At 35.8% G+C, this 15264-nt stretch overlaps 1 protein-coding gene across 2 annotated transcripts; it reads right to left on the bottom strand.

The window, feature by feature from the left end:
• Positions 1 to 8735: 8735 nt before the first annotated feature.
• LOC122307700 (LRR receptor-like serine/threonine-protein kinase GSO1) lies at positions 8736 to 13328 on the bottom strand. Of its 2 annotated transcripts, none has more exons than XM_043120753.1 (2): positions 13273 to 13320; positions 8736 to 13135 (listed from the first exon to the last, which is right to left on the bottom strand). In XM_043120753.1, exon 2 carries the CDS (start codon positions 13013 to 13015, stop codon positions 10880 to 10882), a length of 2136 nt encoding a protein of 711 aa, XP_042976687.1. In that variant the 5' UTR covers positions 13016 to 13135; positions 13273 to 13320; the 3' UTR covers positions 8736 to 10879. The 2 variants fall into 2 exon arrangements, 1 of the variants encoding a protein (XP_042976687.1); XR_006241800.1 differs by having other exon boundaries at positions 8738 to 9216; positions 10333 to 13328.
• Positions 13329 to 15264: the final 1936 nt, after the last annotated feature.

The raw sequence follows: 15264 nt of genomic DNA, 5'->3' as shown, positions 1-15264 counted from the left end.
GATCCAATCAGACTGCATTCGTTTCATCATCTTATATGGCAACTAAATGTGTTAAGTTTCTAAATGACATCAACCCACCCTTGTCTATGGATCATTATGGACGGGTAGCAAGGATTTTGATGAATAAGGATGCGCAAGAGTTCTTCCTTGAAATGCCACCGGATCGTATAATTGGTTGGATCCATGGGTTGCAGTGATGTAGCGTAGGGCAATGCTACATTGAGTTTATCTTGTTTAGTATTTAGTTTATCTATGTTTACATTTGATGTGGCCCATTTATGCTTTTATTTACATTAGCTAAGTTTATGAAAGTTTCTATTGTAAGATTATTTGTATAATTTGCTAACGGTTTAATTCATTTTTCATATTATTTAAATTGCAGCTTATTATATATTATTGTCTTTATATTATTTTTGTGCCACCGTATAATTTACAGGTTATATATTAGACGGCTCATGGACACTAGTATAATAAATATTTTATTGGATATTCACTACAATACTAAGGACACGCTTATTTTGAAATAATGATTGCCATGCCAAAGTGTTCTTAACCTAATTATTTGATATAGCGCAGGATGAAAAGAGAAAGTAGTTCAGATGATAAGCCCCAGGTGGAGGCCAACAACACGACTGAAGGTGCATTGAGTAGTGACTTCGATCAAACGTGGGACGAATACCAAGAATGGAGGAGGCAAGATAACACACATTTGGATCACATGGTGTGACGTCCCCAACTCCCACGTACGGACACGTGGAAATCGAGGCGTCGGGATGATGACAACATGGGTCACACATCCCATTGCCAAGTGCCAAGTGTGTGTACATGCAACATGTGTACGATAAAATTAACGCAACGGGTAATAAAGTCTTTCAACTAAGTACTAGAATTTTGTTTAAATAAAAATTTGCTTAAAACACAAGTGTACCAAAATATTACAAGTTTAACATCGTTTCAAATCCAAATTCATATAACATAAAAGTAAGTAGAATAATTTCCAAACGTAAAACAACTCCAAGTCAATACTTTAGCGGAGCCGCCTTCTCTAGCTCAACCTCCTCCTCCTCAAATTCTGCATCAAAATCTACAGTATCAAAAATAGTGCCACAGGTAAGTAATAAACCAAACAAACCTCAAGATAAAAACATATCCATGCCATAACAATATGCATGAATATGATGCCATATGCATATGTCCCAAAAACTCACATTTTTCACGCACGCCAAAAATTTCATTTTGGCCTAAAACATTTCCTTTAAACATAACATATCATCACCATTATCCCAGATAATGGCCCAAAAACCAATCTCGCCATTTTCCCAGAAAATAGCCCATTAACCAAACCATCAGAGCACTGTAGGCAGGAATCGCAGGCGAAACTCTACCACCATCCCTACGTGTGCACCGTAGGTGGGAATCACAGGCGGGACTTTACCACCGTCCCTGCTTACCACCATCCCTACGCAGCGTGTACCGTAGGCGGGAATCACAGGCGGGACTCTACCACCATCTTTGTTCACCACCATCCCTACACGTGCCTCTGACTCAACTATTCAATCAAATCGTTCAAATATACCAAAAATCATTTCTTGCTTGAAAACCCAATTTTCAAATTCCAACACATGTACATGCATGCAATTACACGAAAATCCAGTTTTCCTTTCTAAACATGAACATGCATGCACTATACAATGCAAACATCAAGACACGAAATATCCAATAAATCTCAACATCAACCAAACATAATTAACTCCATCCTTAAATCCATCCGACCCCCGGCTCCTCAGACTCAGTCCGGAATAACTAATCAGTCACAATTTATTGTTAAAGTAAAAATATATTTAAATCTAAAAAAAAGTTTGAAAAATAGTTACAGTGCTATATAATAATTTCTAGAGGATCAATGGGTTGCAAAAGGCGGATAAAAAGTAACGTAACAGTGTAAAAACACTGTGGTCGTGGGTTGTAAAAATACCCACTTTTGAATGGGGATGAACCAAGGCTTGAGATTGATAGGGAATGGCTTATTGGTGTTTATGAAGCTAGTGGAAGTGGTGGTTGGCCGTGGATGACGGATAAAATGGCGGTGGAAGTGAAAAATGGCCAAAACGGAGTTGAGCTCGTGGGGGCTGCTCCGGCGACGGATCAGAGCTGGAAATTGATGGTTTAGGTCGGCAAGAGGTCGGTGATAAAGTGGTGAAGAGGTGGTGGCTGGAAGTGGAATGACGGCGGCGCTAGAGCTCTTGAATGCCTCGGCTTGAAAGTGCCCGTGCGGCTTAACAGTGGCGCCGGAGGGGCTGGAAATTGGAGGGTAGGTGCGCCGGCTGGTGGGGAGTTAGGTGGGAGGGGCGGTGCAAGCCAAGGTGGCACGGAGGCGGTGCAGTGGCCAAATGAAAAAAAAAAAAAGAACGGGAGGGAAGAGAGAGAAGGTCGCGTGGGAGAGAGGAGACCGGGGGAAAAAGTGGAGAAAATAGAAAGAAAAAAAGAAAAGAAAGGAAGGAGAAAAAGAAAAAGAGAAAAAGAAAAGATGGGGAAAAGAAATGAGGTCCAGTCCTCACCTCTGGAGTCCAAAAACTGATCCAAAGAAAGCAACTTTAAAAGCTATAAATGGAATAAAATAATTTAAACACAACATCTAGCTAACATATAATAAATAACTAGTAAAAACTAACAACTAAATTTTAAATCCAAAAATAAACTAAAATAAATTAAACAGCAATTTAAATACAAAATAATAACTAATATTAAGAAAGCACTTCCAAATAAATTTCACAACTAAATAAATTCAATTAAAATTCGATAATTTAAAATAAAAGAACCAATATTTTAATTAAATTAAAACACTCATTGAATAAAAACACACGTAAAAATGGGGTATCACACATGGCCATTCTATTGGCTGCCATAGAAGAGGAGGAATCTATAGGGCAAGTGGTTGAGCGAATGCCGCAGCATAACATTGGCTTATGCGGACGAGAGTATATAGTCACAATTCTCAATGGACATCCCAAGAATTGTAGAAATATGTTCCGGATGGAAGTTTATGCATTCCAAGTGTTATGCAATACATTACGCATGGATGCCATTCTGGAATCGACAAGAGAGGTTTCCGTAGAGGAAGCCGTTGCAATGTTTGCATTTACCGTCGGACATGGGATAGTTTAGCAAGTCATAGGTGACCGGTTTCAAAATTCGAGTGAAATCGTTAATCGACATGTTAGCGCAGTGATGCGAGCACTATGTCACCTTGCACCTCAGGTGATTGCACCTACACATGTCACTGGGGTGGCGCCTTATATTGAAGGCAATCCCATACATTATCCATGGTTTGAGGTAAAAAATTCATACTCTGGGTCAAGGAAAGCGATATGCAGTTAACACATTATAGTGTAGTCAGTCAAATAGCATACCAGCAATTTTTGAAATCACAATTTTTATTTTTTGATTGCAAAAATGTTATGAAGCAATTAACGGGACTTATATCGAAGCATGGCTGCCCGCCGAGGCAACTAATGCGTATACATCTCGGCATCACTGAGTTAGCCAAAATGTGCTGGCAGTCTATGATTTTGATATGAAATTCACGTTCATATGTGCGAGGTGGGAGGGCACTGCCCATAATGCGCGCATATTTATGGATGCGTTGACTCGTCCAGGGATCAATTTTTCATGGCCTCTTGAGGGTAAATATTATTTATTAATTATTTCCTGGATGGCTAATATTTCGTAAACATTATTGATGCTTTCAATATTTTTCAGGTTATTATTACTTAGTAGATTCTGCCTATCCATGTACTCAGGGATTTTTGCCCCCATATCCTAGGGTGTGATGTCACAGGTCTGAACGTCACGGCAACCGGTCATTCCATGGATATCAAGGTTATTTCAATTACCGGCATTCTTCCATCTGGAATGTTATTGAGCGGAGTTTCGGTGTGTTGAAAAACCGATTTCGAATTTTGTGATCAATGAACCCATACAAGCCAACAAAGCAATGATATATTGTTGTAGCATGTTGTGTCATACACAACATTATTCGCACGATTACACCTGATGATCGCATTTTTCGTTAATTTAGAAATTCGGATCATTATGAAGGCCAGACAAATGTAGATAACCCGGATCATATATTGCATACTTCTCACATGTCATCTGGGGCGGCACAAGCCATGGCTGCAACCAGGGAATCTATCGCACAACCTATGTGGGCACATAGAAGTGTGAATTGATAGTTGTAATATTTTTCATTGTATTGTATGATGATTTTTGTACGTGTCGAACATGTTTTTGAAATTGGAAGCTTTGTGTCGTAATATATAGGTAATTTTTATTACTAATTCAATGTTTAAATGAGAAATGCAACTGATGTTGAAGTTGGGTGAAAAGTTATGTAGAAACTCGAATATTGGCTTTTATCACTTTTATGAGAACACTGGTAGTAAAAAAATTGATGATGGGTGGAGCATGAAAATATCGTCTTCATAATTGAAATAAAATGAATTTTTTACGAGTATTTTTAATTAAAAAATTTCCATTCCCGAACCTTAATTAAAATGAACAACCTATTGACAATTTATTGGAAAATTTTAATTAAATAATTATTGGTGTGGAAAAAAATATTTATTAGAAAAAAATATTTATTATAATTTACATATATTTAATTCATAAAGTTTATCTATGTGAAAATAAGATGAAATAACTCACTTGCGGGTTGTGATCATAATATATAGTCAAAGTTGGGAACAAAATGGGGACATAAGAATGGTTTGTAGGAATAATAAGTTGGTATTATATATTTTATTAAAAAATTTTATTTAAATAAATTTCTCTAAAAAAGGCTTGTGAAAAATTAATTTTTAAAAGTGTTAGGAATCATTTATCATAATAATTATGTTTACAAATACAAGATACAAATAAAATCAATATTTCACTATCATTATTAATAAAATCCATCATTGATGGGACCCACACTTTTTTCAACTTCTTACTCAAAAGTCAACAACTGAACATTCTTCATACATCCAAACATATCAAACTCATCTCAACCGGACCCAACTCACTCTATCTCTACTCATAACTATTCACAACTATTCTCAACTATCTTCAACACCCAAACAATCTTAATGTTTTAGTGGAGGATGAGGTGTACTACCCACGGTCCAACCCACGATAGAATAAACCCCACCATAATTCATTCCAATTTCTGTTTTTAAGTCTTTTTCCTTTCTTTCAAGTTGCTCCCAAACCTAAATGCTGATTAAGTTGTTTCAGGGGCACATCCCTTCGAACCCCCTAGATACACTTCTGCCTCTAAAGCTCGATGGATTGCAATGTTGAGTATTCTATTTTCATATCAGTTTGAGGCAATATCTGAAACATAATTCACATTCCATTCACAGAAATTGCTACAGATAAAAATGACCTGGGATCTGTCTCATAGGATTTTATCATAAAATATATGCACACAGATGCATACAATTAATAATGAGCTCCAATTCCTAGAGGTTCAATAGCTAGAGAGAGCTAACAATTAAATATACCTTCGCTTCAGCTAGAACCATTACCGAATCTGCTAGTTTTTTCCCTCCTAATAACTTTCTCATGTATGCTTGCACTCTAATTCACAAGCCTGGTTAATCTTGTGAAGTTCTTTTAAATCAACTCAATTTATTGATTACTTAACTGAATGGGAGGAATAATAAATTAAGAGACAGGATCAAAACATAGGAAACTGCTTTGTAACCATGCTCAAGTTTACAAGATATGGAAGAATAAATTTATTCAGTTCATTAAATATTCTAACAAGCTCCATCCCAGATAAAGAAAGTTTTTTTTAATCTCTGGTTAATCCGACCATTTTGAAATAATCAGGAAGACATTAGCGAAAAGAAGTATAATAATCATAACAAAAGAGTTTGTCTTATCTTTATAGAAGCTACATAAGTTGAAACGAAAAAACAATATTGTACTACACTTTTGCGGTGCAACATCAACGGTAGCTTACACACTCTTTTTCTTCCTTTCTTTTCCTATTGTTATGTAGGGAAGACAGAGACAGAGAGTTTGGGAAAATCTTTTACGGTGCAAGAAATGTACCGTAAATGCGGAACAATTGGTAGACATCTTCTTTTATCTTCTCTCTTTCACGCTCCACTTGAAGACGATGCTTTTGAGTACTCGAAGACTTGGCCGTAGGGAGAGGCAAGGAGATTTCCGTTTTCTTTTGTCCTAGTTTTTTGTACGCTTGTCAATTAAACGCAGCTAGAAAGAAAGTTTCTATATAAATATTGGGCTTGGGTCTTGAATTGGGCCTTGCCTGTGTCGGGGCGATCTTGAAAATTCTCAAAATGAAGGAAAAAAGTAATTTATTTGAGAAAAGGAAAGAGATCTCAATTGAGTTTTAAAAGACTGGAGTAAACACACTACCTATAAACAGAAAAAAATGAAAAAATGCCAACACGTTGTGCAAAAAAACTTGGTATTGGCTCATGCCGGTAGCAGCATTCTAATGAAGGACATCCTAGAACAATGCCATATATTTCCTGAATGTTTTACACGTTCAGTACACAGTAGGTGCAAAAAAATGGCATTTTTGTTTCTTTAGAAGCAAAAGAACCCAGAGGCAGACATTGTCAAAATCAAACAATCCCTTCAGAGTTTAAGCCCATTTGAGTCCTACACTTAGAGCACTGGTCAAGCCAAAAATATTGTTCATTTTTTGTTAAATTTGGTGCATTGGATTTAATCTAAAGCTACTGGAGTATGAGCTACAGTAAATTAGAAAGCTGTTCATCGACCAAAAGTGTATTTTATTGCAAAATATATGCGACGGCAAGGAACCCTTTTTCCCTCGGAATTTCTATTTCTTTGGCCGGAGCTTCCCTATTTCTCCCCCCTCTTCTCTCTATCATGCTAAGCTTCCCTCTTCACCATTTTGTCTCCATTCCCCTGTGCAGAAATTTGTGCTTCCGTTTCCTTGCTGGTTCACGTGTTCTGCTGGTTTCCTCTTGTTTCTGTGTGCTTCTTATTTTTCATACTCGCCTCTCTCGAACACATCCACAGCACAGACCAGAAATTTCAGGCTTGAAGTCTTGTACCTTGCGGTCCAGACACTCAGGGAGTTCGGCGATGAACACGTTTAGGACGCCGTCCAATGCCCGCTATCAGCAAGACTGCCATAGATTGGTTCCAGGTTGTATTTGACGTGGGCTATCTTGTGGAGTTTCCCTTAGGTCTCAACCAAAACTATTCTTACGTAATACCCAACTATCAAATTATTGTTCATTTGATTTCTAAATCTTTCTGTGACGGATGGGGTTCATGATTGGCAGACTCAGAGTCACATACTTGTGATGTCCCGGGTGATCAGCTGGTCCATCACCGAGGCAAGTATTGCATGATTTTTAGTTTTACTAGCTATATACATCAACTGCATTTTTGCTTTATATTTTGTTCTGTATTTATGTTTGATGAGTGGTTAAGTGGTAAACAGTGAACACTGCATGCACACCATATGTACGAAAAAATTACTGAATCTAGCCCTGTGAGTTTGTATTTCTAAATTTGGTCATTTGGATTTCTTTAAGTACGTCTAAAAATTTAGAGGTTAAAGTAACATCTCGATCCATGGAGAATGAGTTATAATGATGAAGTTTAATAGAAGTTAAAAATGCAGTTCCTAGCTTAAGATTAAGTGAACATGTGAGATGTCAATCCTATTGTGCTTCAAGGTACTCTTTATATATCACAATAGGGTAAAGAACCGGGAATTTTATTGGTTTTTCCTCAAAACGTATTGGAGCCTGATATCAGTTATAATCATGTTGATTTATTTTATATTGCAGAACATAGGGTAGAAAAGAATTCGTCCAAGAAAAAAAATATAGTTTGGAAAAGAAGAAAAGAAGTCATTTTTTAGCCACTATTTTGTTACTACAAATTATTCGGTTTTCTTTCTTTGTGATGAAGGAGGTGCTTGGTTTTGCACCTTCATGGTTTTTATTATAATTTTTTTAAAATATTATTATTAAAAAAATAATATTATATTATAATTTTGGCTAATCCAATATGGGGTTATATCTTGAATGGTTTTAATTTTATGCAAAACATGTACTTTTAGCTAAATTTTAGATATAGCTTTGATGAAATCAATGCCAATGCTCTAGGGTAGATGAATTTTGATAGTGTGGATGTGGATGCATTAGAATCTAATCCCTGCGTATATGCTGGATGCACATATATCTTCTTAGCCAAACAAGATCTGGAATAGGTAATGGTTCTACTTTTTTCTTTGAAAATTGTGCATGTAACAACACAATCCCAAACAATCTCCCAATAAAAGTACCTTGATAGACTTTGATTCTCGGACTAAAAAGACCATTTTCTCATTCTTCTCAAGTTGGTGCTCTCTCTCTCTCTCTCTCTCTCTCTCTCTCTCTCTGTTTTTCGCTCAGTCACTTGGAAATAAACTTTTCTTTGTTTAGTTCTATACGAATTTTGGAATTAAACAAGTAGAAGGTAGCTTAAAGATTGCCACTTTCAAGTTTCAACCCATCTGAGGATGGGTCTCCCAGTTAAAGAAGTTTCACAAGCAAATGAATGTTGGTAATTAAGAGTAACAGAAACATAATTTAAATAAAAGATTGTTGGTTGTGCACCTTCTGGCCAAGATTTATGTAGGGTAGTAAAGGAAATTATCTCAATGAAAAGTGTACAGAGATGGAAGAAGAGTAGATTCTCAAACCATTCCTTTGAGCATAAATGTTGATACAAGCCTGTTACATACATACCACTCATAAATACTTCACGACACTAAAAAGATATAAACATGCGAAACAAATTAAGGTAAAGTATGTCTAGTAACCCTGTTCCTGTTCTCAAAAAAAGTTGACTTGATTTTATTAAGCTTGACCAACACGTCTTTGATATCCATTCTTGTATCTGGTAATTCTTCAGAACACCTCAAGCCTAAGTCCATGATTGATGAAAGAATACTTTGCAAGGCAATGGTGTCTCTTCCATCTTCTATTCTTAGTAAACCTTCATCCACAACTTCCATCATTCTATCTGGAATGGATGCATTTACCAATTGCCTCAAAGTAAAGCCTCCAACGAACATGTCGTCGGTGGGTTTCTTCCTCGTGATCATCTCCAACAATGTTATGCCATAGCTATAGACATTGGTTTTGATGGATACCTTCCCTTCAAATCCATTTTCTAAAAATACTCACAAATTGTCAACAAGGCATTTAAGTTAGCAACTTTTGCCTCAATAAAATGACGTAATTAAGTAATAATTCACATGTGCCATCCAAAAACAAAGATCATATATCTGAACTATAAGCAAGCTCTTGAGCCCATTACATAAAAAAGCTCTTGAACTAGCCCTTTTGGTTCATTAAATAAATAATGGGATTGCACCAATTAATTGCATGTTAACTTCAATAATATTTCCCTAATTTTTTCCCCTTCTACTATAGATAGTATTTTGTAGTCTTTGTCTGGAACCTTTCCCTTCCTTCTGTACCCTGGCTTGGCAATATATATATCAATATATATATATATATTACCATCCAAAAAAGAGAATCGTAAATGCATATGCAATCCTAAAATTGAAACTCATTACTATATGATGCTTATAACACAATTTACTTTAATGCAAGTATATCTTTTTAGTCTTTTGTAAAAGTTACGTATTGGCATATCTGAATAACAATGTTTAATCCAATTGAGTTATAATTGCTTTGAAAAGAGTTTGCTTTCAAATTGAATAAAAATTTCAAGTCATTGTGAGTTGAAAAACTCCCGCTACTTGCACAAAAATCTTGCTAATTGTGTCATGAGAGGTTGTGTTATGCAAGCTCTTGAAGGCCACCTTTCATGTGGTTGTGAGATGGCCAGAATTGAGCCACTCACATGATGGCCAAAGCAAGCTGCCGGTCATTGATTGGGCGATATATATGCTTTTTGTTAATATTAATGATGGATGGAAAAATTAACAGAGCATCCATCCTTCTAATAAAAGCATCCCACATGGGTTTATTTCTAAAAAAAATTGCACATAAAGCTAAAGCTAAGTTCTTCACAGCATACTAGGTGGTGTTTTTGACCAAAACTACCTTATGAAAACATATATTCACCTTGTTAGATTTGTTTGGGATGCATGTCATATGAATATATTAGTTCATATTCATATGCGTTTATTGACTATAAGACAAGCTAAGATGAAGAAAATTTCCAAGCAAGTTGTTACCACAAATTTGTAAGATCACCATCCTATCATTTATCCTTTTGATAATTAAAAAAGCAGGGTAAATTCATGTACATACGTACCTGGTGCGATGTAGCCAACGGTACCAAGAATTTTTGTGTGTGTTGCGTCTTTGTTTTCGACTAAAATCTTTGCAATGCCAAAATCGCCCACATGTGCAACCATGCCCTCATCCAAAAGGATATTTGTAGGCTTCAAATCACAATGCAATATAGATTCCGATTAACCATGGTGGAGATAGTCTAACGCTGATGCAACATCAACCATAATATTTATTCTCTGTAGAAGATCCAAGCAGTAGTTATGAGAGTATAACCATTTTTCAAGGTTGTTGTTCGACATGTATTCCAGCACCAACGCTCTAAACTCGAGATTAGTGCATGTAGTTATGACCTTCACAAGATTTCTATGTCGAATTGTCCGTAACACCTTGCATTCTGTATCAAAACTTTTGAAAGCACCTGACAATTGCAAACTTAGAACTTTTACTGCAACAATTGTCCTATCGGAAAGTATTCCTTTGTACACAGAGCCAAAACCACCGACTCCAAGCAAGTTGCTTTCACAAAAGTTGTTTGTCCCTTGGCAAAGCTCTTGATATGATATCATTCAATGTTCCAATGTAGGCAATGCATCAAGTATTGAAGTCGGTATCTCCATGTTACTCTTTCGATGTCTTCTCAACAAATAAACCAACATCACGAAGATTATAATTGACGCAATCACAAGAAGAATACATTTGAGCAAAATACCTTTCATCTTTGATTGTTTGTAGGTAGGAATCGTTCTACAAGGTGGGACACCAAAAATTGGATTGCCACAAAGTGCAGTATTTCCTGAAAATGATTCTGCCGTGAAGTTCACAAAATGACCACCAGATGGAATCTCTCCTACAAGCTTGTTGAAAGACAAATTCAAGTATTTGAGATATGGAAGTGCCTCAAGGGATTTAGGAATTTCACCAGAAAGATTGTTGTAAGAAAGATCTAAGATATCTAACCCTTTTAAGTTTCCCAAAGATTGCGGAATGTCTTCTTGAAAGGAGTTGTTTGAAAAGTTGAGATAACTGAGGCTTTCAAATGCTCCAATGATACTTGGAATTTCTCCAGTAATTTCATTACTTGAGAAATCCAAACCTTCGAGAGTCTCCAATTTTGTCATGTTCAAAGGCAAATGTCCACCAAGGGAATTCAATGACAAATCCAAGAATAATAGATTTTTGAGGCCCCATATATTTAATGGTATTGACGATTCGAGTCTATTGGTACTTAAGCATAGGGTTTGTAGAAGACTAAGGTTTGAAATGCAATTTGGGATGATACCAGAGATTCTGTTGTTTGAGAGATCCAACTCTCCCAAATTCCTTAATGGACATATCTCTTCTGGAATCAATCCTTCAATCTTGTTATCGTGAAGATACAATCTTTGTAATCTTTCCAAACCACCAAATGTGAAAGGGATATTTCCAGTCAAATTGTTATCATCCAATACAATCAAGTTCAAGCCTATCAAAAAACCCATTCCCATAGGAATATGACCCCTTATTTGGCAATTATATGCAAGAAAGCTTTGAAAGGAAGCTGAAAAGTTTTGAATGGAATCTGGGATTGTTATATCCAATGGATTATGGCTTACGTCTAAAAATCTCAATGATCTACAATTGGATAAAGATGAAATGAAATCAGGCTGTTTATGATCTTTAGCCTCCCCGCCTATTAGCTGATTTCGACTCAGAAAAAGTTGTTGGAGGTGCTTCAAGTTTCCAAGACTTTTAGGAATTGTTCCAGTGAATAAGTTTGATGAAAAGTCTACTGAGATGAGCTTGGAACAATTTGAAAGATAGGATGGGATATGACCACTGAGTTTGTTGTCACCAAGTAGAAGTTCTTCAAGATTAGGGCAAGATTGCCCCATATCTGGTGATGGAAGATATCCAGAAAGGGAATTTGTCCACAAGGAGACAATTTGTAAAGAAGTAAGGTTGAAGACTTTTTGAGGTACTGCCCCTTCAAAGTTATTCCCTCCTAAAACCAAAGCATATAACTTCTGAAGTTGCCACAAATCACTCGGAATGCTTCCTTGGATGTGATTTTGCTCAATTGCGAATACTTGCAACCTCGATAAATTACATATGGTAGGAGGTATGATACCAGTGAAATTGTTACCCCCAAGAGGCAGAGTTTCAAGCTTTTGTAAACTGCCAATTAGAGCTTTTGAAATACTCCCATGGAATTTATTGTATGATAAAGATAAAATTACAAGCTCCCCACAATTATTAAATTGCGAATGGAGCTGACCGCTGAATTTGTTATCTGACAAATAAAGTCCTCTAAGATTGAGACAGCGGCTACAAAGATCATTCGGAAGATCTCCTGAGATGAGATTACCAGCAACACCAAATTTGTTTAGAGAAGATATGTTAAAGATGATTGAAGGAAGTGGACCAGTGAGACTATTACGTTGCAAATTCAAGAACTCCAATGTTGACAAATTGCCGAGGGACGATGGAATTGCACCAATAAGACGGTTCGAATCAAAACTTACCTTGCGAAGCTTTTGACAACTATGAATTGAAGGAGGGATGCTCCCTTCCAATTGATTGACTTCCAAAATGAGTATTCTCAACCGATGTAGACGACTGATTTCATGCGGAATAAAACCAAAGAAGCTGTTGTTAGAAAGATGAAGTGAGACTAGGAAAGAGAGATTACCAATATGAGGAGAAATGGTGCCTTGGAGACCCATGTAGGAAAGGTCTAAAGCAGTGACTCTTTGTCTACGTCGACTGCACGAGACCCCAATCCAATTGCAGATCGAGTTTGATGTAGACCAATTAGTAGCCAAGAGGTTTCATTTGGACTAGAACTGATGCGAGATTTGAAGGCAAAGAGAGCAGATTGGTCAGTAAAATTGTTAAAAGGTTGGACCAATTGAAACATGCATGAGTACTGCACAAACAGAAAACTCAATAGCATTAGAGGGAACAGATTTCCTATGAGCACCATGAGTGCAGGAGATAGAATTAGGATGAGAATGTTTATGAAGAAGCGTGAAACGATGACAGTAGTGAGTACAATAAGGGGTGTTAAGCAACTTATATAATGGAAGTGAAGTCAATCATTGCTCATGCAAGTCAATGACAGTAGGCCGGGTTTTGATTTTGTATCCTACGTACAAATAATCCTTTCTTGATATTTCTTTTTCATTTTTGTGGACTCGTTATAAAGAATAAATAAACTTCGAGAATTTGATTTCAGAAATTATTCTCCTAATTTCTTGATGCACAAATCTCGCAATTACAATGAGAAGCCTTGTTAAAATTATTTTCATCTTACTATTTTCTAATTAGAGAAGTGATATATTTATAAAGGAATTTTATAAAAATAAACTTAGAAATTGATATACTACAACTTGGCCACATCAATTTATAATTTTATTTTTATAAATAATTAGTCGGATACGTACATTTTGTCTGCGGCCAAATGGTCATATATAAGTCGTTCATCATCGTCTGGGTAATTAATATATGTGATTCATAATTTTTCACGTTGCATGTTTCCTGATTTAATATGGTGATTGTTAAGGTTTTCCTGGTTTAGCACTAGTACTACTTGTAGAAGACACATAAAAATTTACAAAAATAACATCACTTTAGTTATATAAATGTCCATATTTTAAAACATGATTGTAAAAAAATAAAAAAATAAAAAACGATTGTGGATGGTATATCATTCCACTCCGGCCAACAGGTCGTATTTTCTTCTGCATAAACATCTATCCACACGTGGCTAGTTCAATATCGGAAAATGATACACATATAATTTTTTTAATAATTTTTTATATAATTATATTTTAAATTGAGAGTATTTTTATAAAATAATATCAATTTATAGAAATACATTCATTTTAAAATATGGTTATATAAAAAAATAAATAAAGATTATACATGTATTATTACTCATATCCTTATCACAACGTCCTAAAATTTTGGTAAAAGTCATTGAAAAAACCTACGGGCTACGGCAAAGACTAATGAAAGTTTTGGTGATTCAAATGGTCCAAAACAGACGCATGCAAGTCACTCGACCAATCAAATTAGGGGATCATTAATTAGAATTCGGAGCCGTATGACGTAGTTGCAGCCTTACTGAGGCTTAAGTGAGATAAAATATAATAAATAATTTAAAATTTTAAAATTTTAAAATAATAATAATAAATAATATTTTATTTAACTTATAATTTTTATATAAAACTATCTCATCTCAACTCACTATTTAAACAATTCCTTATCACTTGAAAAAGCAAATTAGGAGATTAGAACTTTGATTAGATGACTGATGAGGCTTGAAGTGCATGTAATTTAAGATGAATTCAGATCAGATTCTGCTGTTTGGAATTCTTATAAATGTTGATCCTGATCGATTGACGAGTTCTTTAAGCTTCTTCTAAATACTGAAATTATTTAATCCAATCATACCAATACTTTTTTTTTTCCCTAAATGGTCGAGGTAATTCTTCGCTTGTAACTCTGATTTATGGTGTCAAGTATGTAAAAAAAATGGTACTGCCTCTCGTTGTTACAAATGCTATGACCCTCATTTCTTGCCTCTGCCTCCACTTCGATCAAATGCCCAAGCAAACCTCTCCTCCAAGCAAACCTCGCAGCAGACTGATCAAGATTGGCATGTTGACTCCGGAGCAACGCATCATCTGACAAAAACTTCAACAATCTTAATGTTCGTGGAGAAGAATATGTTGGCACAGATCAAATCCAAGTTGGTGATGGTTCAGGTTTGTACATAACTCACACTGGCACCACCTCCTTATCCACACCTTCAAAAGTCTTTCGTTCTTGATAAAAGTCTTGTTGTTCCGCAACTCACAAAAAATCTTATTTCTGTTCAAAAATTTACTCAAGATAACAATGTTTATTTTGAGTTTCATGATAATTTTTTTCTCATTAAGGATTACTCGGGGAACGTCCTACATAAAGG

The sequence above is a fragment of the Carya illinoinensis genome, chromosome 1 (assembly GCF_018687715.1).
Source record: "Carya illinoinensis cultivar Pawnee chromosome 1, C.illinoinensisPawnee_v1, whole genome shotgun sequence".
Lineage (NCBI taxonomy): Eukaryota > Viridiplantae > Streptophyta > Magnoliopsida > Fagales > Juglandaceae > Carya > Carya illinoinensis.
This window is presented reverse-complemented; position numbering and strand designations above follow the sequence as displayed.